Source organism: Emydura macquarii, unplaced genomic scaffold (assembly GCF_026122565.2).
Source record: "Emydura macquarii macquarii isolate MOO-44397 ecotype Brisbane River unplaced genomic scaffold, CSIRO-AGI_Emac_v2 contig_587, whole genome shotgun sequence".
NCBI lineage: Eukaryota > Metazoa > Chordata > Testudines > Chelidae > Emydura > Emydura macquarii.
The window spans coordinates 5,913,254-5,939,684 of NW_027130724.1; the positions used below are offsets into that span (position 1 = coordinate 5,913,254).

At 42.1% G+C, this 26,431-nt stretch overlaps 1 protein-coding gene across 2 annotated transcripts in view; it reads right to left on the minus strand.

Moving 5' to 3' along the window:
* MOB2 (MOB kinase activator 2) overlaps positions 1-26,431 on the minus strand; it is a 156,810-nt gene that overhangs the window by 81,468 nt on the left and 48,911 nt on the right. Inside the window, exon 1 of one of the 2 annotated variants that reach the window (XM_067540569.1) lies at positions 20,947-20,996. The exons of the other annotated variant lie outside the window; for it this stretch is intronic. Within the exon in view, the coding sequence (XP_067396670.1) occupies positions 20,947-20,981 (35 nt within the window). The 5' untranslated portion in view covers positions 20,982-20,996. Of the gene's footprint in view, positions 1-20,946; positions 20,997-26,431 lie in introns of those variants that run through there. 2 annotated transcript variants of the gene reach the window in all.

Genomic DNA, 26,431 nt, shown 5'->3' on the forward strand with positions numbered 1-26,431 from the left:
AGAGAAATGGCAGTATCTTAAAATCCAAAAGGAAGGATAAGCCTGTCATAAGGATACATTTACCTTTCTTCAGGACCACTGGACTGAATATGCTTCCATTGCCCTAGCAATTCTCTGCCCTAGATAGTGAAATAAAGTCTGTGATTTATTTTAGCAGTAAGCCTAGAGGGCCCAAAGAAAAGAAGAAATTAAAAACAAACCAGAAAAAAATCATTAAATAGTCCAGTACACAAATCAAAGCAAGAGTTTAAATGAGAAACAAAGCTCACATAATAAATAAAGCTATAAATGGAGTATGACTATTCTTATGAATCAAGCTGGCCCACAGTACTGCTCCCTAAGGTTTGCCAGTCACTCTGAAAGAGGATGGCCCATTACCAACAGAGGCATACTTCTGTTCCAGCTGTATTGTAATCGGTGCGCCTTGACACTCCCCCACAAAATAAGTGATATTTGAGGCAATTCAAGAGCTGCTGAAGCCAGAACCATACATACGGTGGCATTTTCACAGTAGTACTTTGTTAACTATGAAAAGGAAAAAAAAAAAAGCCCTAGAAAACTAAAAACATCATGGAGAAGCTATTATATTCCATAAAAACCAACCATGATTAGCAGCTTTATTATCTCTTTCACTGATAGTTCTAAAAATAGACAGTCAACTGCTTTTAAAAGAAACAAACTGCAACAACCCAGTATACCAAAACACCATAAACTATCCTCTTCTGCTTGCTAGCCATATAGCATGTTTAGCATCCTATCCCAGAGGATCGACATATGAAAGACATCTCTAATAAAAGAGCTAATTTCAGTGGTATTTTTGCTGTTTATCCAGTAGTACTATGTCTTCACACACAAAACAGCCTTTCTGAAAGTTTATGTGAGTGCAATTGAGTGATATATTATGTGTCAATGACAAGCAGCAGCATGAATCACCCAAATGAACAACACTGGTCTTTTTATGAAACTTACACTGCTAACAGACCCGTCACTGAGTTGGGCTTTGGCTGCTATTATTTCTATTTTCACAAGCACTGAAGTTTCCAATGCAAGACGAGGTCTTTGCAGACATTTAAAAACATAACCCAGATCACCAGCCTTCAGGAAATGAAAGAATTTTTCACCCAAGTCAAAGTCTAGGCCTCACACAAGGAAATATTAGAACACAGAACTCTACATTTTTTCCAAAGTACTGTACAAAAATTAGTTAACCTTCACAGTGCCCTTGTGAGGTAGGTAAATATTATTCTCATTTTACAGATGGGAAAATTGAGGCAGGAAGTAGCTGTGGTTCAGCAGAAAAGGCAGACAAATAGGAATTGAGTTCTGTTCCCATCTCTGACACTGACTCCATTGAGTAACCTTAGACAAGTCACTCAGGCCTTGTCTTCATTAGGAGAAAAGACTCTTACCTCATGTTAGGTAAGACATGGCAACAAAGACAAGGTAAAATCCTAGTGAAGACAAGACAGTTTGTGGTTTTCACATGTTAGCAGGTCCGGGCAAAGATTACAGAAAAGCCTAGGGCAGGTCTACACTAGAAGTGCTACATTGGTGCAGCTGCACTGATGCTAAAGTGCCACTCTACCACATCTGGTGAAGACAGTGTGCGCCAACAGGAGAGTGCTCTCCCGTCGGCATAATTACTCCACCTCTGCAACAGGCAGAAACTACGTTTGCGGGAGAGTGTCTCCCGCCGACATAGCATCAGTGTAACAGTGCTTAGGTTGCTGTAATTTGCATCGTTCAGGGGGGTTCTTTTTCACACTGCTGAGTGATGTAAGTTAGATCAACTTAAGCAGTACTGTAGATCTGCCCCCAGTTTTGGCCTGGACCTGCTAACTTATATAAAAATCACCAACTGTCTTGTATTCACTAGGATCTTACCTTGTGTTTGTTGGCATGTCTTAGTTTATATAAGGTAAGAACACTTTCTAGTGCAGAGACACTCCCAATCTCTATGACTCAGTTTCTCCAACTTTAAAATAGGGATAGTTATACTTCCCATCTTTGTGAAGCACTTTGACATCTATGGATTAAAAGGGATAGTAACAGTGCTAGGGTTTTATTATTATTAGTGACTTGTGAATGTCTCAAGACTAGATATCAGAAGTAGGTTCCAACCCAACCCTGATTATTCTAGACCACACATTACCTTTCAATAAGCCTCTAATCTAAGGTAATAAAAAGATACGCTTCAGCTCCGGCCAATGGCATTTTTCTTCCTCCTACAATTTGTCAGCAGAAATTTTTGTAAAAAAGAAGCAGCTCAGCTCCAAAGACAGAACGTTTAGTAAATTATAGCCTCAAGAACCTAACTTTGTATCCTCCCATCCCTAAGTTTTAAAAAATGAATTCCATTACACTTTCCCCAACTTTACGCAACTGCAGTCTGATTCTACTTCCTGCATGATAACCCTCCTACATCCAATGAAAAGCAACCTGTCTTGGTCATGAAATGTAAAAGTTTCAGATATCTGGTTTAATACATATTTTATTCTCCTCCCCCATTTAACAACATCCCTTCCCCTTGCATACTAATTTACCATTCATAAGGCCAGGAGAGCTGATCTGAGATTCCTTTAGAGGAATCGAGTTATCTGATGAGGCTGGCCAGTAAGTAGGTGTGCCTTGGTACAGCAATGCAAAATTACCCTTCCTCCAGGGCTAAATATACTCCCACTAGGCGTTAAGAGTCTGTGTGTTTCGCCTGAAGTAAAAGGCAGAATATCTTTCGGCCATCACCCAAATCTTCAGCTTTTTTTCTGTGCTTTGGCCAGACTGCAGTCAAAGTACCACCAACTTCTTATGGGAGTGACTCAGCCCATTTCCCTGGCACTAACCAAAAAAAAAAAAAAAAAGTGATTTAGCGAAAATAAAGATGAAACATGGAAAACTGATTCTCTCTATTAAAATACCAGATTAAGGCTATGTCTACACTACATCTTATGTCCACATAATGTGCGTCACTCAGGGTGTGAATAAATCACGCCCGTCACCGAGTGAGGAAAGTTACACCAATAGAAGAACCAGTGTGGACAGCGCTATGTCAACAGGAGAGATTTTGCTGCTCACAGGGGCTGGAGTAGTTTAAGCAGATGAGAGAGGTGTCTCCCGTCAGCTTAGAGTGGCTACATTAGAGATCTTATGGTGGTGCAGCTTCACTGAAGTTTCATACCACAGATTGGACTTACCATAAAGCTTCATGTGGTCAGAAAGGTTCTTGGGTGTTGCTGGGAAGGTTTAAACAAAAATCTTATATCCTGGACTCAGACATGTCCTTGGTTGTCCTCCTGGCCAATCAGAATTTAAAAAAAAAAAAAAATTCTCCTAGCTTACATGCCTACCAACATTTGGTCTAAGTTTTCCAGTAATATGATCCATGCCTCATATCCTGGGTAATGGGTCCAGCCTTTCCTCACCATAGAATATTCTCTCCTGCGGCCTTGCCAAACTAGTTTTGGTTGAATTATGTGTTTTTCCTCTTCGCTTCTCCATTTAATTCCATCTTCATTTCTCCAAATGGAAGATCCAAACTATCAGTTTTATCAACTTCTAGCCTGCTTGGGCTAAAGGAAGGGCACTGACTTGTAACAACAAGGTATATAGGGAAGCACAAATCCATTAGTTGCTGTGGATGGACCATAGATCTGAATAAAGAAAGACCAGCAAAGAGGCTGCAAGGCGCTGGGGTATTTTGTGTGGGCACATAACAAGGTCTTCCCCACTCCTATAGAGTTGGAGTTAAGGGTTGGGGAAACAGAGTACCTTATTTACCTAAATCTTTCCATTGCTTGTTGTTGGATAGCGTATAGCAATGAAGCACAGACAGAAAGCAAAGCTACTGAGATTTAATAAGCCTAGATCTCTTCATAATTCAGACAAGAGATACTGGGTGCAGGACCCATTCATTAAAACTTCTCTGACAGGAAAGGATTTTAGGCTGACCCTTTGATGACCTTTCTGTCATAGTTCAGGACAACTGCACCTGTATTCCTACTCTTAGCTCCAGGCTTCTCAGCCATCATCTCTCTTGGGTGGAGACACACATCTCTCCCTCCTGATCAGAGTATTTCCAGGCTGCACAGTTCCCTGACTATACTAGGATATCTTTCAGCAAAAGACAGACTGACTAAGCAGACCTGCTTCACTTCTCTCCTCAGAGAAGTTAGACATTGTAATTGCCACAGTTAAGTGACCACACAACCCTTTATAATCAAGCACATTTATTTTTAAAGTGAAAGCATTAAGCATTACAGACAAAACATTAAGAAAAATAAAAAACTACCTGCATACTAATAAGCTGACCAGAGATCACCCCATGACTCCAGCAAGGATTCTCATTGGTAATTAGTCCTGCAAACCTCACACAGGGGTTCCTCCTATAGTCACAAGTTCATCACAGCTTCAGTTCAGAATCAGCACCCAAGTCTTGTGGGGCCTCAGTGGGCCAAAGACCATCCAATCCTTCCCTAAATATTGGAGCTCTCTGTGAACCAGAGGTCCTGTCCTTTTGCTGGATCAGAAAGAAGGCCTTGAGTCAGTTTACCACCACGTTATTTACCCAAAAATCCTTTGTTTGGAGAATCCAGTTTGAAATAGTTTATGGGAACCTCTCCAGGGACTGTATCTTCCCTTAAGATGTTATAGACTGAGTGACTGATTAATCACCCCACACTGTTTGCAGTTCCTGGAAGAGTTGTATTTTTACCCTTTCCATGGAAATACATACAATCCCTCAGGATCCCATAAACAATTGCATTTTAATACAATGGACCACACGGTATTAAGTTTAATTCAATGAAATTTAACTTAATTCAGTAAGGTTTATCCAAGATATTGTGGGAGACTGCCCCAGTTGTCAGACTTCTAAAGCAAAAGCTAACAGCACTATCATTTTCTTGAGTTGCTATGTTGGAAAAACTCTCTCTTATCTAGGTTTTTGTTTTGTTTTGTTTTTTAACATGATTGTGTAAGAGAAACACTACCAATTAGAGAAAGTTACTATTTTCTTTGCACTCCATTAACCAACAATTCTTATATATTTCTGCAAGGCAGGTGAAATATTTCCCACTTAACAGAAGGGAAACTGACATAGAAAATGAATTAAATTGCTTAGGATAGCACAAGTGAGTTAGTGGTGGAGCTAAATTTACAACTACAGTAGACACTCAAAGATACGAACACCTCAGGAATGGAGGTTGTTCGCAACTCTGAAATGTTCGTAACTCTGAACAAAACATTATGGTACAGTACCCTGCAGTCAGTGTCTTCCAGCTAAGGCTGGGAGAGATCTCTGCAAAGGTGGCACCTGGCAGCACTGCCTGGTTTGCAAGCAGCTCCCTGCCCTATTCCTATTTCTTGCCTTGGGGCTGAACTAGGGGGGCCAGTCCCACACCCTTGGCACGATAAACCCTAGTCCTCATCCACCTCTCTCCAGGGTTTGCTCCGATCTGTGCACTGCTCACCAGGTTCCAGAGGCAGCATGTAGCAGGGGGTTGGTGCCAGCTTGCTGCCAGCACCCCTCCCTTCCCTGCCCCTTGCACTCCCACAGTGCTGGCAGGATCCAGGAGTGCAGTCACAGGCAAAGCTTGGCTGCATCAGTGCACAGGCTGTGGCCCTTTACATTTCTCCAGGGCACAGTTCCTCCACTCCAGCTCCAGACCAGATTTTGGCTGCAACAGCAGCAAATCAGTAGCTCCCTGTAGCAGCTTCTTTCTCAGGCTCCAGACTGACTCTCCTGACAAGTGGTGGTGAAAACAGCTTCCCCCTCCCAGTGGGGTGGGGTGGGGTGTGAAACAGCACCTTTGGCTTACAGGAAACTGTGCAGACCCCAGGGTGCTTCTGTTCTGCATGCCTAAGTTGCAATACAGGCACAGTATAGTACAGGGATTTGTTTTTGGGATTTTTTCTCCTTCCTCCGCCACTGCCTGATTGCTTACTTCCAGTTTCACATGGTGTTCGGCTGACTGGTCAGTTTGTAACTCTGGTGTTCGTATCTTTGAGGTTCTACTATATAGAGTGGCTGGCCCGCAGGTCACAGTTCTGTAAACAACACTGTACCTCTATCCAGCACTGTACGTCTCCATCATATCTGACAGAGTATGAAGAATGCACTGTAAGAATGACAAACTGAGACAGCAATGAATATCCTGTTTTGTGGGTGTACACACACAAGTTTACTAATGCTACAATTAAAGCTCATCTGTGTTATCTAGAAAAAAATATACACCAGGAAAACCAGAAAATGCCTGACAGCCTCTTTGCAGTAAGACAGCTCACAAATACAAGCTAGTTTCCTTCAACATCCTCTTACCCAGAATAACCCATTGTCTATAAAGCTCAAGGCTGAAACACACACAAACACACACTCTCTCCCCCACACAGAATGCAATATAGTAAAAGTCTGTGGCTGGAAAATGATGGGTTATAGGAAGAAGTCAGAGAATCCCAGCTGAATCCTCTTTCCGATTCTAGGCAGGCACAGCCCTCAGTTGGATGTCCAAAAGCTGGATTTGACACACAGATGTCTTTTTTCGAAAAATTTGGGGTCTAAAAAGTCTTATACAGTGGTACTTACCGGTGATGTACCGTAATACATTTATTTTCACAGACACATGTCTGCTCAATACTGTTTCTCACTCAATTGTCAGAGAACAACTCTATGACAGGCACAACCTCAGTTTACCATACATATATACATACATATATTAAAAAGAATTTTAAGTCTGCAAAGTAAAGCACTCAGAAGTTAGGAAACGTTGGAATTGAGGTTACACAACACACTCTGCCAGTGAGTTCCACAGTGATCTGCTGGTGGCAGCGCAATGCTCAGACTGAGGATCCAATTCCATGCACTGGGGAGAGAACGCTATAGTGGTTGGAGACCCTGTGCCCTTCCCCTATTCAGCTTTTCCACAGAAGCTCCACCTCATATCTTCCTCTCCCCATACTCCAGTCCCCCAAACCTTGGCTCCCTCCCGCTGTGTCCAAATACTCCCCTCAGTTCCCTGCCCCCCGCTCCCTCCTTCCCCCAGCTCCTGCAACCCCTTCTTCTGCCCCCACCCCTAGACATTCAAAAGAGACTGTTTCTTCCTGCTGCCTGAGTGCCATAGGAGGAGCATAGAGAGCACAGAAAAGTCTGGTTTTTATTCCTCCTTTGCTATATCCATAGTGGCCCCAGGACAATAAGAGAAACAATTACAGGGACAGTCTTGCTCAGCCCCAGGCTGCAGCACACACAGTGCAGACAATCTTTGGAGAATGTAGCTGTCAAATTCTAACACAAGTCCGGGCATGTGCAAAAACTAATTTTCAAAGGCTCATGACTTGGCCACCTTTGTGTTGTTTTTCATGCAACAACAAAAGGCACATCCCTGATACTAGAGTAACCCCCTGACAAATTTTAAGTTCCTGAACCAAAATAGAGTTCTAGTATAAGGCTTTTAAATAAAACAGTTGGAACACACAAAAAACCAAAAAGGCAAAGCATTGTTTATCCTTATCTTGTTCTTAGGCATGGTTCAATCGTTTTAGCTGAAACTTTAAAAAAAATTCAACTTGAGACAGACACCCAGCATGGAAAATTTCAGCTTGAACCAATCAAGTTTTAAGCAACCTAAGACAGAGTCATAAGTGGAAAGTGTCAAGCAACCTTAATCACAGGTAGCGCTACCACCTCTGCTCTGCCTTTAATTATATACACACCCCTTGCCCCCAATGTAACCCCCTTTCTCAGCCTCTTTAAATTCCTTTAAAAAAAAAAAAATCTTATAGGCGTTCAAGAGAATCTCCCCATTTCTTGATAAGTTCAGACCTGAATTGGCTCCAGAATAGATAGCTAACTGTTGCATTCCTTGAATGACTGTTTACATTCACATTGCCAAGACATGAACAGCAAGAGTTTTTTAACCCAGCATATTACTTACAAATCAAATTTACTGCATTGCACTCAAATACTTGAAATCACACCACTCATTTGAAAATTTCCAAATCACCATTCAGAAAACTATTCCTATTACATTTTTCCTTCTTCCTGCTAATGCTATTAAGCTAATAAGTTATTGAACTCTCCACACTCCTCTCACTGTTACAATAATAGGTTATGAATCACCCTTAAACAAAAAAAAAAACCAGCTCACTCAAAGCAAAACTCAGTTTACAGCAGTGAATTGACTGGTTGGACATCTGAGAAATAGTACAATCTGAATTTAGGGCTGGAAGCCAGAACACCTCTGAGTTCTAATATCAGCTTTGCCAATATCCTTGCCTAAATCCATTCCCTCTCCCTGTTTCCCAATCTATAAAATGGGGGTATTTTAACAAATCAAAAACTGTCTATTCTGTAGGTAATGTTTGCAAGGCAGTTTACAAATATAGAATTATATATTTTGCATTACGTACCTAAATTATTTCAAGATAAGACAGGATGATTTTCAGACATATGAAACAAGTTCAGTTTGAAGGTCACTTTCCCAAGCTCCCTGCCTGCACACACCATTTTTTGGCACAGTCACAAAGTGATGACCACCTTCTTTATCTCTGGGCACTACCCAGCAACCTCATTATCACAAAGAATTCATCAAGAGAGAGGCCACTCACACAAAGGATTGAGAATAAAACAATGACATGTCACATTAAAACAGCGATTCCCAAACCCGTGGTCCACAGATCCCTGGTGATCTGCAGGCTATTACAGGGGGTCTGCGGAAAAGAAAAACAACATCCTCCTCCTCCTCACCAAGGAAACGTACACTTTCAAATAAAAAATAATTTCATATAGTTTCTAAAAACCTATTACTATAATTTATTTTAGAACTAGTAGCATGTAGTGGTCTGCAAAATGTTTGGAAGTTGAAAAGAGGTCCACACACTGGGAACCGCTGCATTAGAAACATATGCATCTCTCTTTACACATACCTTATAAATACATAAACATTACACAAGCATTCCATAACATTTCACAAGCTATGTGCACACAGAACCACTGAAACAGTAACCTCTGGACTAGAAAGTAGCAATCCAGTGCAAGCAGTATTTGTGGAAACCGCTGGCCAAGGGTAAGACAGTAATCTTTAAAAACGACACAGTGCAAAAGATGATTCACTTTAAAGGTCTTGCATAAAAATCCCTGGTGTTCAGTTACTGTCACTGCCAAGATCTAAGCCTCTGGATCTTGGAAATCTTGGTTTTTCAAACCTGTTGTAGAGGCTGCTAAGCTATCTCCATCTTTTCTGATATTTGAAGACATATTTGACCAGTCCTAGCGGTCACAGAGCACTGCACTGTGGCACAACTGCCTATATCACAATCCAAGAAAGGTTACAAAACTTCCTGAATCTACTGTTGTTACAAGATAAGTTTGTTGACATAATGGTGTCACAGATCCACAGGAGCAGTGCTCTGACCCCACCCTTGGAGAACCTCTTCAGTGGGCCAGACCCCCCTAGGAGTCTCATTCTTCCTCCAGGGTAAGCCACTCGACTTTATTGCCTGCTTGGACTGAACCTCGGAGCCTTCAGCAGCCCTGCTTCACACCGTGAGCTCTGTTCAACAGGTCCTACTGGGATGGACACCTGAAAGAGACTTTGACGCTGCTAGGGAGCAATGCACTTCCTCCTCCTTAAGCATTCAAAGTGATTCTCAGCCAGTGTTGTAAAGACAGAAAGGTTTACTAATCAACCGGAACACAGCATAGTTGGTTAGCATGGAGAAAGGAAAGTTACAGCATGGCCAATTCTGGTTAGCCCAGAGGCCCAGCCAAATGGTGTGAACCCACTGGCTCCCACTCTGCCCCTCCTGTTCACTCTTTGTCTCAAATCAGGTGTGCCCTGACTGCTTCCCTACAGCCAACACTCAACTTCCAACCTCATCCCACCGCTAGGCCTGTTCTTTGTTTTCCAGTGGGAAAAACACTGCTTAGCTTCCTGCAGAGAGGTAGGCCATCTGTGGTTGTTGGTTGCTACATAACGAAGTCCCCGTGATTGGATTTCCCATTATCTTCATGGACTCTCCATTGATATGGGGGTCAGCCCAATGGGCACCATTCACACCTGTGTCATAGCCTGCCTGAGAGTAAGCAGCCTTTTCCCCACCACTTCACAATGCAGCATATAGGGGAAACTGAAGCACACAGTATTCATACAGAATTGTACAGAAAATGCTCACTCCATGGACAGCCAGTAAGTCACATTTTAGACCACCAAAGAGTGCACACTTAGGTACCACTGGAAAACTATGACTTCTCTTTGGGCTAAGCATCAGTGGTACATCTACACAACATGCAGCAGTGATTCTCTTCGCCTGGGTCAAGAGCCTCAGGTTTGTGCTACCACACTAAAAATAGCTGCATGGATAGTGCTTTGAAGCTGTGGCTTGGGCTGGAGCTCAGGCTCTGAAGACCACCCATCTCCTTAGGGCTCAGCGTGAGCTCCAGCCCAAGCCTCAACGTCCACACAGCTATTTTTGGCATGGTAGCATGAGCCTGAGACTATCAACCTGGGCTGGGTGGCCTGCTGTGATGGGCTGTTCAGACATACGCAGTGAGTGCTCCAATTGGGGGGCCCTCTTTCAGGACTTGTTCAGAGCCTGTCAAGAAAGCATGTATCTTTCCAAATGAGGCAGCAGCTTGCCATTCATCAGGCCTAATGAGATACTCAAGAAAAATTCTCAGTGCACAACCCTTCAGCATATCTGTACACCCAGACGGTCTTTTATTCAATTACAAATCACAAAATGATTATAAATAAATAAATTCTATTAAAAAGTCCACCACGTACAGGGGGAGGGAGGCAGGAACAACAAACTAGACAGGTGGGATTATCTATTTTAAGATTGTCTAGCTGAAAAGGAAAACAGTTTTTAAGCATACGAAGTAACAGATCTTCAGTACCAAGCTTAGTTTTGCAATCCTGCTCAGCCACACCTTTTTCCTCTGGACTGCCAAAATGCATCCTAGCCAGAGAGCAGTTTAAAATTGAGCAAAGTTAACCTGCAACTTCTTTTAATTACAGCTCCAAAATTGGCTGTGTACAGAGCCACTGAAATATTGATAGCTGTTCCTGATAATGTGTCTGTGACGGTTAAATAAAGTCATTACAGGGTCAGGGAAAACAAAAGGTAAACCCTCCAGCAGCAGGTAAGTCACTGTGGCACACGTTGTAAGGTGCACAGTACATGAAAGGCTTTTTTATTTTTCATTCTGTTAGAAGAACACAACAGGTATGCAATATTTATACGGTTTAAAAACTCAGAACTGTAGATCACTGGACAATTAGGAGCTTATAACTGTAAGGGATTTTTGTTGATTCAATGTGAGCTTTAATCTACAGAATCCCACCTAGGAATTCTGTTGGTTTAGATGTTCAGTGAATTAAGAATACACCAATTTTAGGCGTGACAAATGTGACAGTTCTTGATAGTATACAGAAAGGTTTCCTTTTCTGCACCCCCACTTTCCTCTCCTACAACTATGTCTTCTTCTGCACATTAGGTATAAACAAAGCCACACTATTTAGGTCTGCTTAATCATTGAGGTCCACCCTTTAGATCAGAGGGCATTGACACAGGAACAGTCAATATTAGTCATAGCACCTCCTAGAAATAATAGCTGGTAGCATAGATACATACCCTCTGCAATATCCTGAGACACAAACAATCGTAACTCATTTAAATTTATACCTCCAAGAAAAAAAAACTCACAATACACAAAACAAACATTTACCAAATTCTGATAGATTCCACTTAATTAATAAGAGATGGTGTATAGAAATGAAGAACTATCCATTAACAAGACTTCATTGAGGGTGGAAAGATGTTTAAAAAGATTGGGTGAAAATTTTGCTCCAGTGCATTATACATACAAACACACCCTCTAAGCACCATTCTCACAAGCCAAGGAGGAAGAGTATTGTTCTCCAGGGATGTTCAAATCCCCCCACTTAGTATGCCTTAGTACAATAATAGACTTTTGTTCATTAGCCTTACTATGGGGGGGGGGGGAGGAGGGAGAGGGAGAGAGAGAGAGAATATATGTTAGAACAGAGAAGGCAGCACATACTCTGCTACATACAAAAGCATCAGGCCATGTTCCTGCAAGTCAGGCCTCATGCTTTTTCTAGACACAAACTCAATCACAATGACTTTTTGATGCAGAGGCATGGAAAGATTAGGTTTGTGAGAACGAAATGATTTATGCTAAAACATTAGGCACCAAAATTCCCTCAAAGTACTGGTTTGCTAATAGCTAAGAATGTAAGAGCTTTAAAAAGCTTGTTTATTTTGGGCAGATGAAGGAGGTGAGTCTGTACAAGAAAACAACCACCATTTAGAAGTATTTATGTAATGGACAAAGTAGGTAAAATAGTTCCATGAATTAAAAAAAAAATCTGCATGCACAAGCACTACATGGATTCTATTTAGGCCTGAAAAGGAGGGCTGTGTGCCTGTTAGTGCAGCACAGTGGTTTTCCTCATCTGCCTCTCATCCTTACTGTTATACTGACCTACAGAACAGTAATGCTAAGCAGCTTCCCTCCTCCATCCTTCCATGTCTCAGACACTTCCTGTCTCCATTGGACACAGTGCATTTATTTTCAGCCCTCAAGATTCCTTTCTGTATGTTCCAGGAATCCTTTCGCCATCTCTGTCCAGATGGCAACCTTCAGCTAAGGGGAATAAGGTCTTGGAGAGTCTTTTCTTGGCCTGCTTCTTCTTGGAACAGTCAGAGAGGCAGGCTGAATATCACACACACAAGGCTCTGTTGCACTGCAAAAGCCTTCTCTCAATTTCTCTCTAAACTTTCCTCAATACCCTCTTTGTTTTCCAACAATGTTATTTTAAACTTTTTAATAGCCTCTGCTTTCCAGGGCCATGCTTTATACAATCAACTCTCAACAAAGCCCTGTAGATATCTGATCGGATTCTCTAGCAAAATCCAATGTCAAAGCAAAGGAGCTCAGATACCGATGTGAAGCACCCATAGCTTCTGTTTCTTCGCAGCATAGGTTGCTGTTTCTCCCAAAACAGAACCCTACACTGGCAACAATTAGTTCTTACTTCCAGATTTAGTTAAAGGCCTTTGCTTGTGGTCCCCATCCTCTGCAAGAGACCCTTCCAAGAAAAAAAACAATGTATCTAAACTACAGACAACCATCTCTATAGTGAGCAAATTTTAATCTGACCATCCCAGATAACCATTTCCTTCATCTCTACCCTGGGACAGCTGCATAAGACAGCAACATCCTAACAGACAGAAAAACTTTCAGCAACAGCCTAACACATGGTCACCATCCAAGGCATCACGGAGTGACTTTACATAGGTCTCATTCCACTATTTCAAAGATGTGGCAGTGAAGGTGGAAGAAAACATGCTAGTATTTTGGGTCCGATTTGGACATCTTGAGGAGACAGACAATGCTAAAGTGTTTGGGGCTGGGATCATGTTTTTCTTTGGAAAGCACCTAGCACATTTTTGGCACTACTGCAATCCAAACAACATTACAAATATCCTATTCTGTTATTTAACAGCTGGGTATTAATGCTGCAGTTTGGTGTTTGTTTCATGCAGTTCTTGTAGATCGTCCTTGAATGATACAAATACTATTTCAGAAACAACTTGGAGAACTAATCATGGCTACCATTGTGCCAACATTCCTCCACCATTTGTCAAGCAGGCATCTATGCACCTTGGCTGGTGCTTAACTCACCATTCAAGAGTTAAACCATGCATTTCAGTTTATGAGCTGGCAGATTATCTCCAGCCAAGTCACATTTGTTACTTTTGTCATTTTGGTCTTCATGCACAAACTATCCATCAACCTTGCAGCCCCAACACAACAGTATCACAATATTTGCAAAGCACACTGCTTTGAGAATGGCTGAATTAGCAACTATAGACCAGGAAAGACAGGTTAGTCAAGTCATCAACCCAGCTCTAAAAACCAAGCCAACTCTGACTTCCCAAAGAGAGGAATGCCTTAAATCATGGTTCCAGCAGGCCATTCATGTTTTAGTGGGAACAACTGGTAGAGAAAGAGCATTCCTATAGGACACTAAAATCCATATATGGTTACATTCTAACCACTTTAAGCCTCTCCAAATAGTCTACCACCACTCAAGCTGGTGTTATAAAGCTTGTCCCTGAACAATCAACGTAAATAATCAGACTGTGTTCTCTTAAGAACAGCCTATTGGGACAAGCTCTCTGGTGAATGAGCCACAGTCTTAACACATACTTCTTGTACTTCACAATCAAAACATTCAAATGTTTCATTGGTGTCATAATATTCAAATACATTAGTGAACACTGTCTCCCATTTTCTTCTGACAGTTCAACAATACACAAGTAAAATATGCCAACTTTGGAGTTAACTGCGTCCCATTCATGCCAAGGCATTGCAACTACTATTATGTGCAACAATAGCAAGCTGTTCTTACACAAGACAATACACTAATATCTATCAATATACTTTTCCCATCCCATCTCATCATATTTAGCATTTTACCGTGCCTTGTCCTTCCTTTATTTTAGTTGTTAAAATGCAGTGTGGCTTAAAAGCAGGTTTTACAGGTTACAACCCCTAAGGGGCCTTATAGGGGTTGCAGATGCACAGACAAGCCTCAATGCTCAGCTCTCCAATTCCAGCTCTGCCCTTGCTACTTCCTTCATCAGTAACCTCCTCCCGGCTGGCTGGATACAAGACCAGAAATGGGACTTGTTTCCTGCGAACTCAGGAGACACTCTGCCTAGGCTGTACCTGTGCAACTGCAGAAAGAATGAGTCAGAGTGAACAAAGAAATGATCATGCCAGCAATGAAGAAACTGGCTGCTCCTGCTGGGCTAGAAGTTCAATCAACTCCAATTCCTACTCCTTCCAATAATGAGTCCCAAGCAGCGCCACACAGCGGCCACTCCCCCCTCCTGGCCCCACCCCTCTCCCACGTGACATGGGCCCCAGCCACTCCGGCCCACCATAAGAGCAAGACTGAGTGGTGTGGCCCTCGCAGATCAAATTTTGGGGACCCCTGCTTTAAGGGCAACTTCTGGGAGTGAGCATCTGCATGCACAGTATCGGACCCAATAAGGTGGGATGACTCTGGTGCATGTGCTCACAACACAAAGCAGAAGAACCAGGATTTGAAGGGTAGGGGATGCCCTAGATTGAGGAGGGGAACCCCAAGGATTCCCAAAAGGCCACTGATATGGCACCGGACCCCAACTACATCTGGGCTATGGATCCTTGGGCTATGGTCACAGTTGCAGCATGGTCTGGTATCACAGTGGGCAGAAATACCACAGGGGCTGCTGAACAGGTCCAGGCTGTGATATGTACAAACTGCCCTTGGAGCCCATTGAGGAATCTGCTTCTTCCCACTAGGGAGGAGATGACCTCCGCCAGTACCAGGGAGAGGGGTTGAGAGCCTGGAGATGGAGGCACTGGCAAGGCCATGGGCAACTTCTCTCTAGTTGGTGCTGCTCTGAGAGGCAATTTAACTGTCGGGTCTGACACTACCATACAGTGCATCGGAGCTATAGCTGGAAGAGTCTACACAGATGCCCAGCACCAGAGCAGAAGGTGAGAGTCACGAAAGGTGTGGAAACTGTTATCTATAGGTTCAATGACTCCCTAGTGGCCATGTAAGCCTCGGGTATGGATGGCACCGGGAAAGACTCTTGATCCTGCAGTATAGATATCTGAGCCAACTGTCAAGGAAGAAATTGTGGGAGCCCTTCTCAACAGGCGCGAACTGAACTCCAGAGGCAACAATCTCCCCTGACATGAGGTCTGCACCAGAGAGTACCTCTTCTTTGAGCACACACCTGTGTCCTTGCATGAGCAGAGCTGCTGTGCTGAAAATCTTGACGTGTCCATTATAGTCCTTAGAAAATTTACGATGCCTCTTCTTTGGTACCAGTGACACCGATCTGTCCCTCTGCACAGTCAACCCAGGCAGAGCATTGTTGACCAATGAAAACTTGGGTCGGGACCCGCTTTGAGCGAGAACGCTCCAACAGTTGACGGACCACTGACTTAAGACTGGCCATCCTGCCCATATTGGAGAGGGGTTTAAATCCCTTACAAATGTCACATTTGTCACTAACATGAACTTCCCACAAGCACTTAATACAACTGAGGTATGGGTCGCTGACGGACAGATTTATTGCAAGAGTGACAAGACATGAAGCCTGGAGACTGACACAGACTCCTGTACCGATACCAGTGTTCAGATAGGGACCAACGAGTTCAAACTAATAGCGACTAATTCTAAAACTAAACACTAAACTATACTAAAAAACCCTTAAACTAACCTGTAAATGACAATGGTATTACAGACAAACAGAAAAGCAAGGGACTTGTACAGGCAAGAACAGCAGCTTGACCCACCATCCCAAAGGGTAAGAAGGAACTAAGAGGGGTCAAGGGTAGCTCTGCCCTTTACATCTGCATGCAGTAGCAGAAGGCAGCAGAGGGCACATGGTTTGCCCTGACAGGTACCACTGTGGGAAAAATCTTCAACATCTGTGCACTGAGAGTGCACACATCTGTAATGGAATGGACATTTGCAATCAAGCAAAAAAGTTTTAAAAACAAACAAATTTGACTGACCATATCTTACAACCAATACAGCATACAACTGTTTTAATCCTTTAAATTGGAGGTGCTATGGCCTTTGGAAAAAGAGGGATGTGCATACACAGGATCAGACAGGCATTTCTCATCTAGGAAATTTAGGACCATACTTTCAAAGGTATTTAGATACCTACATAAACAGATATCTTTGAAAATCTATCCCCTTGTCCTCAGATTGGTAGGTGATGGATAAACCAATCAACACCTGCTTTACATTATTTTCAACATCAGTCAGATTACAACTGGTGATCTAGAGATGAAAAGCTATTTGGTGCTTTCATCACTTAGTTATCATCACTTGATCTTTGCACTACAAGGAAGTTGATAATAATCAAGGATCCCCACCCCCCCACCTGCATCTTTCCAGAGAGATTGGGCAAGGAACCTTTTATTATTGTTTTCTTGCTAAATGCAGCACCAGTACATGAAAACTATAGAGCAGAGGTACCACATCTGCATTAGAGTTTTACACTGACACTGTTTGGCAGTATGTGGAGCTTGATGGCATTATGAATTAAGTGTTTCTTTCAGATTCCCTAAAATCAACTCTGGTTTGGGTCACAAGACAATCTAAAAATATTAGGGTCTCAGTCTGCTCTCTAAGATATTTTCCTTGCCTTGAAGAACTATTATCCAAGTCATCACAAATGGCAGTCTTTGAATTAAATACTAGAACTGTAATAACAGCGATGCTACCCTGGACCAACATACACTGAGCAGGAATGCGAAGAGAAAGTTTGCAACATATGTCTGGTTTAGTCCTCTAGTTTCATGAATGTCTAAGGGCATCAACAACATCAAGCAAAAAATGAGAGAAGCACATGAAGTATGAGGCAAGAAATCATTCAGGTTGGAGAACTGGAAAAAAAAAATTAGAAGTTGCAGTGACGATGTCCAGGTTCCATGTCATGACATCTTCCACTATTCTTCTAACAACTCACTATCACCCTCCTGCTCTTTTAAAATGCAATGGGATTATTACACTTATCTGCCACTAGGAAACCGTCCAACTGCACTGCGGTTACATTCTATTCTGAGAACAGGATTTAGACAGGAAGAAAATGAAGGAACTGACGACTTACCAACTGAAGAAACCATACCAAGTCAATTCTCAAAGGAGGGGGAGGCTGCAGTTAGTGATTTGGGTGTGCCTATCCCTCTGGAAATTGGGGAGCTCCTGTTTCAGGGTTGCTATTTTGATGCCTACCTACCAAAAAGTCTGTTTAAATAAAACAACTATCATCTGCTGGCTATTAAGCACTAAGAAAACCTTTGCTCCCAGACAACTGCATGCTATAACTCTCACGGGTAGCCACATCAGTTAGGTCTGCTCCTGGCATTCTTGCTATATCTACCTGTCACTGATGTACAGGTCTGAGCAATATAACTATGCAATGCTTCATACAAATTAATCCCTTTTAAATATGTTCTGCGTCTCCTCACTTCCACCACTCATTCTCTTGCTACCCCTGAATTCTCACACAGACACACACACACACACCATCTATAGTCTCTCTAAATCCACATGGGTACTATGTAGGACTCTTAGTGACATATACAACCCATGATGAGCTGTCAGCAATTGCAGCCAACAACGAATGCTGCAGGTCAACTCACTGTGTCAAGTCTTCAGGATTACACAAAGGTCCATATCTAGAGGCTAAGTACCTAGTTCTACTATTGCCTAGAATATCAGAAAGGGGAAGCAGTAGTTATATATTCAAGGACATCATTACCTGTGAATACTGGACAGAGTGGAATACCACTGAAGTGGAATCTTTGAAAATTGGACATCCAAAATGGCAGAGATCAGTGGGAGGAAAGAAGTAAAATTTCTTGCCCACATTCAGCCACATCAGCCAAAGAAGATGGCAAAGAGGACCATACTTCTGGTTCATAGCATCAATACATGCTTAATATTGCTCCATCTTCACTAGTTAAACTTCTATTCCTGATGGATTATATTTGTGTGTGCCACAAGCAACATTATATTATGCAGGGCAGACTATAAAGACTAACCAAATAAAATGGCCTGCCTCACCCTCCATATTGACAGATATTTCTAAGCAGAGCAGTGAATTGATTTTCCTATATCTGATGAATTAGGGAAATATAAAAATCAGAGGTTAGGGCAGAAAATTTTCTTCTTTAACAACAAACAGTCCTGTAAGCAAATGTGTCAAGATAATGATAGCACTGTCAAAAATCAGAGTTCAAAGATCAGGCTCCTTGTCTGGATCTGCAGGGGATCAAAAGAAACACTAATGACCAGCTTGGACACTGCCCTGTGTGGCAAACAGCCGGCTTCCCCCTAGTGGATCCCACGCTTCTGCCCCTTATAGGGGGCCAGGGAGTCACCGGTCACCCCATCTCCCTAGGGAGGTACCTTGCTGGGGCTCCTCCTGCCAGCTGGGGACAAGGGTTTCCCCCTCTCTGCTCCTCGGGGTGCAGAGAAGCACCATCTCCTAGCCCGGGGGAAGCGTCTCCTCCAGCTACCACAAGCCTTCTGGCAGCTTCCTTCTCCTATGCTTCCCCGCTCCTTCCCTTTAGGGAAGGCAGGGTTTAAGTACACCTGGACTAGCCCTTCATTGGGTCCAGGTGTCTCTAATTGCCCTACAATCATCTCTCCTCTGCTTGCAGGAAAAGGGGCTTTTGGCATTCTTGGTCTTACATACTGGCCCTGGTATGCCCTTTTGAGGCCCTCTGGCCTGACTTTATCACACCTGCTAGACACGTCATTCCACTCCTGCCACCTCAGTTTCCTCATTTGGAAATGGGAATAATGATGCTTTTCTCATCTGTAAAATGCTTTGACATCTGCTGAAAAGTGCTACATAAGAACTTAGGTAAGTCCAGAAAGTATCTTTGCGCCATTGCAGTTAGTCAGCCATATACACTCTTCTCCAGTATTTTAAACACAGCTGCCTTCTACTGCTCCCACTAGCCATTTGTTTATGTGAACTACTTCCCCGATCCCCTCTCAACAAGATCTAAAGAATTAGCAAATGTTATAATAAACAATTTACTGTTTTTTTTCCTACAGTCTTTACATGCAGCCTTGGTGCCCTTGTATATATATATATATATATATATATATATATATAGGTTTTCTCGAATCTCATATAAGCAGGTATAACTTATAGGGGAAAGAGTGCCATTACACAGGAATGGGAAGTTACACGCAAATATCCTAGTATTAAATTGCAGTATCTGCTGCCAAATATAACTTAGAAGGATCATGAGAAAAATGCACTCCAAATTTGTAAGTTTCTTAACATTAACACCACACACTTTGTTCAGTAACAGTGCTATTTCTGTTGGTGGGAGCCAAAGAATAATAGAACTGTGTCAAGGATTCAGCTTTATGTTAGAGAGGGTGGAGCAGGTGATCAATATTTCTAGTCAGAAGTTTGCATCAAAGTTGTTACAGTGTCCAGTTTGGTGGCCTAGTGACAGTTCTGTACTGCCAAATGAAAAACTGACTCATTTCCCATCTCTTGCTCATTAATGCCTCCTCTGACCAATGCTCTGGCAACCATGCATGTAGTCCCAGGTGGGGAACAGCCTCCACATGCATGATTCAGCTGAGGGCTGATCTACACTACAGGAGCTACTGTGGCACAGCTAGGGTACTATAGCTACACCTCTGGAGTGCCATAGTGCAGATGCTTCCTATAGAGATGGAAGAGTAGGCAATTCAACCCCCCCCACCCCCCCCAAGCAGTGGTAACTGGGTCAGTGGAAGTCTACATGAGGGTTAGGTCAGCATAGCTACAACACTCAGGGGGATGAATTTTTTACACCCTTGAGTGACGTCACTATATTGATCTAAATTTTAAGCATAGGCCAGGCTTCTGTCTCCTCCAGCGAGTTAGTAAGTGACAAGATAGGCTCCAAAGAAAATGATATTTAACTCTCCTTTGTTAAAAAGACTGTTGGATGCCACCTGGGACCTCACCAGTCAGTGGCACAGAAGTGAGTCTTGTAAGAGATCTTCAGTCACCCTCAGAATAGCATTTAAGAACTGGAAACTATCTCAGACAGATGGTAAAATTGCTGGTTACCATTATGCCACTAGCACTTGATACCACCAGAAAAAGCTAATTTGAAACAGGAAACAGACAGGAAAAAACACTGGCTAAGCATTATGCTAACTTTTGTTCTTTCCCTTCTGCTGCTGCTCCTCCCTGGCTACAAATAAAGACAGCACCACCATACAGTTTTGAGCTAACTCCCTCCCAGTTTTTGCCTGCATAGGGAGTTTCCATACATGCCCATACATGTCCGCACTAGTTAGTGAATATAAAGAATCCTCTTACCAACCACGACAGGATGAGCACATGATGAATTCCATTCCAACAAATTTAATAGCAGGGATTTTCCATTATCATCAAGGTGGAAAAAAGTCAGGATAATATTTCAGACTGTGTGTTGTGCTAATGCCTCAAGGAAAAAGATATGGGAGGTGGAGAAGCTTGTGGATCCTCAAGATCTGGTAAATGGAATAGGACTTGAAAGATCACTTTTTCAGGTTTCCAGCAAGACAGAACTTCTAGCAGGAGAGGGGGAACTGGAAGATGGATTATCTTCCAATAAAAGATACTGCCCTGATTTCTTCCATACAAGAGAGCTGATCAAGAAAAGGGAAGGTGTAGCTTGCCTCTCTTTTATATATCAGAGTAGCTGTTATCAGTAAGTTTCCTAACCAGTATTAAAATTACAGGCTTATATTTCAGGACAGCCTGTTCCAAGAAAGCACACTGCTCCCATCAGAAAGAATATTTAGCAAACTCCCCTTCATACTTTGCCCTCTCCCTCCTGAAAAGCATTTCAAATTCTCTTAACAGTGGGCAAAGAGATAAACAGTTATTTCCAATGCTCAAGGTTAGGGTGGCAATAGGGCACCTAGAATAATAGCCAAATTGTCTATTTTACAACTTTTCCAAACCTCAGATTAGGTCCTGGGTCCCAGGAAATGATACAATAAATGTTTTGAACTTCTATAATGTATCCTTCGGACAGTCTTCTAAGCCCCATTCCCTTGCATTTAGAAAGTGCAAAAAAAGTAGTCACTTCAAGCCTGGTTTTGCTTTGATGAGATTTCAGGGAATTCTCATCCATCTCTCTTCTCTGTTGTTCAATTTAGGAAGATCTTTGGTTGTAGATCTGTATGATGCCATCTTGTGGAATACACTAATGGCAAAAAAAGAATCATCTGAAAAAAAAGATTCCAAGCATAGTTTACTTACTGTAAACAGCCAGGGAAATTTCTTCATGCAATTTGCCAGATGCCCAAATGTCTGTCTGTTGTTTCAATGGCATATTCACAAGAGTCAACATTAGAACCTGCTTACCCATAGCTACAAATACATTATGCTCCTAGAAGACCAATATTTGTGTTTACTCTCACAGCAAGCAGCTGTGATTATACTCATGCTTCATGAACCTAACATGTAGCAAGTTTGCTTCCAGAATGTGGCTGTACAGCATGAAGCTGGTAGTTATTGAGCTCAATACCCACTCTGTCCAGAGGTGAAAGGATGTAGAATCACAGAAACATTTGCAAACTGCTTCCACACAGCTGTCTGAAAATATGGCAGCCCTAACTTTAAAGACCTAAGAAAGGCAGGAAAATAGTTAATGAAATCTATTTGTCTTGTAATACTAGACCAACCCGAATCTTACCTGAGTATTCTGACAGCCTTCACAACCACTCCCCAAAGCCACTTACAAAAACAAAATCTTAAAATCACATTTAAAAGAAAAAACATGTATAAAGTTACATTCTGTTCTTGCTAGAATGTGTGTAAACTTAAGAGAATGGCCCACAACAGGCTTTCTTCCAAACACATTGCTTATAGCTAGAACCCTGTGTTTATCACAAATACAAAACATATACAACAACATTTTGAAAAAGTAACGGATTCTGCAGCTGCAACTGTCCTGTGGGGCTAGACTCAGCTACCCACTCCAGGCATTATGACCTGGCGCAGGGTATCACAGCACCACTCAAATTTGGCCCAGCCACGTATTTGTCATCATGACAGAGGGTGATCCAGGCCAAATCTGAGTGACACTGAGAACACATGAGCTGGGCACAAAGCCCAGAGCAGGGAGCCAGGCCCAGCCCCACAGGACAGGAACCGCTGCTGCAGGAGGAGTGTAGGGCAGGCTCACTCTGCAACATGTCCCCCCAACCTCCAGGGCATTCCACCCTCCTGGCAGCAGGATCTGACCCCATCATCACCTCCTGAAAAACATGGATAAAATGCAACATGCAATTATCAAAAACTAAAGTGAAAAGTTATAAAAAAACCCAAAGAATTTAGCAGGGCTCTACTTATAACTATTGTAGAGCTCCATATCTGAAAGATAATTAGACCTGTACTGCCATCTAGTGAACACAGTATTCATGTAAAAACTACTGCTGTGGCATCTACACCCTCCTCAGTGTAGAAAACTTAAGTGTATATAGTTCTTCCCCCTTTTTCCGTAATCCCTTGTGTTTAGTAAATTTTTGGTGCGCTTTCCCTGTGAGAATGCTGAAATCTAGGGGGCAGAAAAGCTACAAACTTACATACTGCAGTAACTGCATCAAAAGTCTTCCCCCCCGAGGTTTATAGAGCACTAGCATCTACATGCCTAATCAAAGATCAGTGCCCCACTGTGCTAGGCATAAAAAGAGAATTCCTGCCCCACCTATTACATTCTAAGTATATGACGTGGGAACAGGTGGATACAGACAAAGGAAGCACAAAGGACAGGTGTACACACAAACCCAAAAGGGCCAGATTTAAGCCATCGAAGGTCACTGTGACTGTGACTTCAACAGTTTTTTTGCACAGCAATGAATGAAATACCTAAAGGAACAATGTATTAAAGCATCATCATCAATTTGGCATTCTTATACATTTTGTTTTGAGAGATTAATGTAGTTTCAGATAACATACCTGTGCCAGGTTTTGGTAATGTTTGGTAGTTTTCTCACCCACATCTACCTATTTATCTATTTTAATTCTCTCTCCTTGTTGTCCTGTTAAAGACCCTCCCAAACAGGGGAATAGACTATACAGGAAGCACTGTCAAATGCAGAAAGTAAACAAAATGACAAGCTTTTCTTCTCTACTCTTTCACTTATATTAATATTAGCTATTATATAAACAGGTAAAAAATTTCTGGTAAAAGTGTTATTTTTTTAAACTGATATGTCTCTAAATGTCATGAACTAAATTTAATACAGTATCAAGGTTGAGAGACCAGGTACTCAAAAGTCAAGAAATTCCACTAGTTAAGATTAAATTATCCAAGACCAAAAGCTTCATATAAAAAATTAGGGGAATAATGTTTCCCTCTCCCTCCCACATCAAGATCGTAATTCAAAACTGCAGAATTAAAGCAAAACAAGAAAACCTCAACTTTTGGTATTATAGCAAGCAGTGAAAACTTGCACTCCAAGACAAATTCCCAAAAGGAAGTCATGAGTAACTAAAAAAAAAGTTAGGATAGAAGATAGCTCCCAGTACAGTCAAGGTTGAGTTCTATTTCCACTGTTGGTCCCAAGAGACTAGAGACACAAAGGTGGGTAAGGTAATAACTTTTACTGGACCAACTTCAGTTGGCAAAAAAAAACAAGCTTTCAAGCTAGATAGAGTTATTCTTCAGGTGCTATTTGCGATTTGTGTCAACGATAACAGCTCTTTGCATTAGTTATGCACAGGTCATTTTATTATCCATTCTTTCAAAAAAAAAAAATCTGCATATAGTCCATTTAAGTACTTGAAAGGTCACACTACCCAGCTTTGATCAACATCCTTATTTAAAAGAATTATAAACTCTTCAAATACATGTATTTTATAAAATAAAGGGTTTCCCAATTAAATTAGAATCTTCTTACTGCCTCTGTAGTCATTCGGCACTGTTAGGGAAGTGAATACTTCACATGCTTACTTTCACAAACCAATGTCACAAAATACATCCAGCTCTAGTGAAAGTGATCTTTATCAAGCTCTCCACAACTGAAAATACTCTGCTCAAGTCTTGCTCAGCACAGGATCCTAAAAGTTCATATGAATAATAGGGAAAACATGACTTCATGGTAAAATTAAAATCGATGCCACTGTTTTTTAATAATATCAGAACTAGAGCTCTTACTCTAACATCTTCCCCTTTAGTTAGCAAATCAATAAAGAGATTCCACAATGGGTACAGGTATTCAGCAGTAATAAGAGCTATATTCCTCAAAAACCAGAAAACACTTGAATTGTTTGAAATGTATTCAACAATTTTACACACACCTTACCAGTGCAAATATAAGGCTGCATTTTCCATGTTCACAGAAAACATTCAATCATATAAACTCCATAGGACAACTGTAATCTGAACTGAATGGAATTAAATTAATTTGATAGATTTTATCATACTTAAGTTGTATTATAAAGAGGTTTCTTCATATAAAAAATGTACTGCTTCCAGTCCTTACCTCACCTCTAGGTATTTTCAGGGCACCTATTACCATGGCAACCAAGCAGTGAACTTTCTAGGACAGGGGTGGGGAACCTTTTTTATGTCAAGGGCCTGATGGTGGCCCTGGCGGGGGGGAGAATTTGGCGGCAGCGTGGTTTCACGGTGGCAGCGGGGTTCCGTGGGGGGCAGGGGGCAGTGCCCGCCGCCGAAGTCCCCCCACAGCCAAAAACGGGCAAACGGGTGCCGAATTCCCCCCCGCCGCCAGGTACAAACCAAATGATTTCGCGGGCCGGACATTCCCCACCCCTGTTCTAGGATAATTTCTAATGCAACCTTGAGAAGTCCCAGTCTCTCCCCGATTTTTTATAAGGAAATGGAAGCAAAGACTAATCAAAACACGTCTGGAAATATTAATAAAATAGTACTATGAAGTGCTAAGCAATAACCTCCTTGATTTTTGTTGTTAAACAAAATCAAGTTACTTAGTTTCTTTCAATAGTCAAGTATGAAACCTTGTTTCAGTTTTATGCTACAGTATGTCCGTCACCTTCCTGTAAAGGAAATCTTGGACTCCCTTAACAAAACTTACAGCAGAAAATGTTTACCTGAATGCACACAATTCTTCAAAAAACTGTAAGTTATTCACTTCCTCTCACCCCAGAGATAGAGTTTTAACAACCACTGAAGTATCTTATAGTTGGGAGGTGTGACATGATAGTATGCCTCCTAAGGGAAGTACAGCCTACTGGTCAGTCCTCCCTGTCATGTGGCATGGCCCTTTATGAGTTTGGTGTGGTCTGATACACAAGCCTGAGGAGATATGGAAAGAGGTCCCAGGAAGAAGCAGCATTTTTAAAGAATCCAGTTATCGTATTTTTAAGGGCCTGGAACCTAGAGTCTTTTAGAGAAGGTGGGACAAGACTCCTCCTCTCAGCCCATACCGGATTGGCGAGGTTAGAGCGGAGCCAGCATAAATGTTGCCTCCTCCTTCACAGCAGACAGAGCAGATGCTTATAGACAGTTCAGGAGGAAAGAAGGCTCTTGCAGGGCCCTGAGGGAGCATAGAGAGACAGCAGCTGAGAAAGGTCTGCCTGATGAACTCTCGCAGTGTGATGGTGGAAGGTCTGGGTAGGGAAAAAGGCCATCTGAAGGAGAAGCTGCCTGAGACTCTACAGCTGCTCTAAAGTACAACTCCAGCTCAAAGGAAGAGAGCTAGGACCTTCCTGTCTTGAGGAGAAAATAGAGGGATTGTTCAAAGTACATTACAACCCAGTTCAGAGGATGGCTAGGACCTCCTGGACAGGAGAAGAAACTGATCAGGACTTTTACATGGACTCAGAG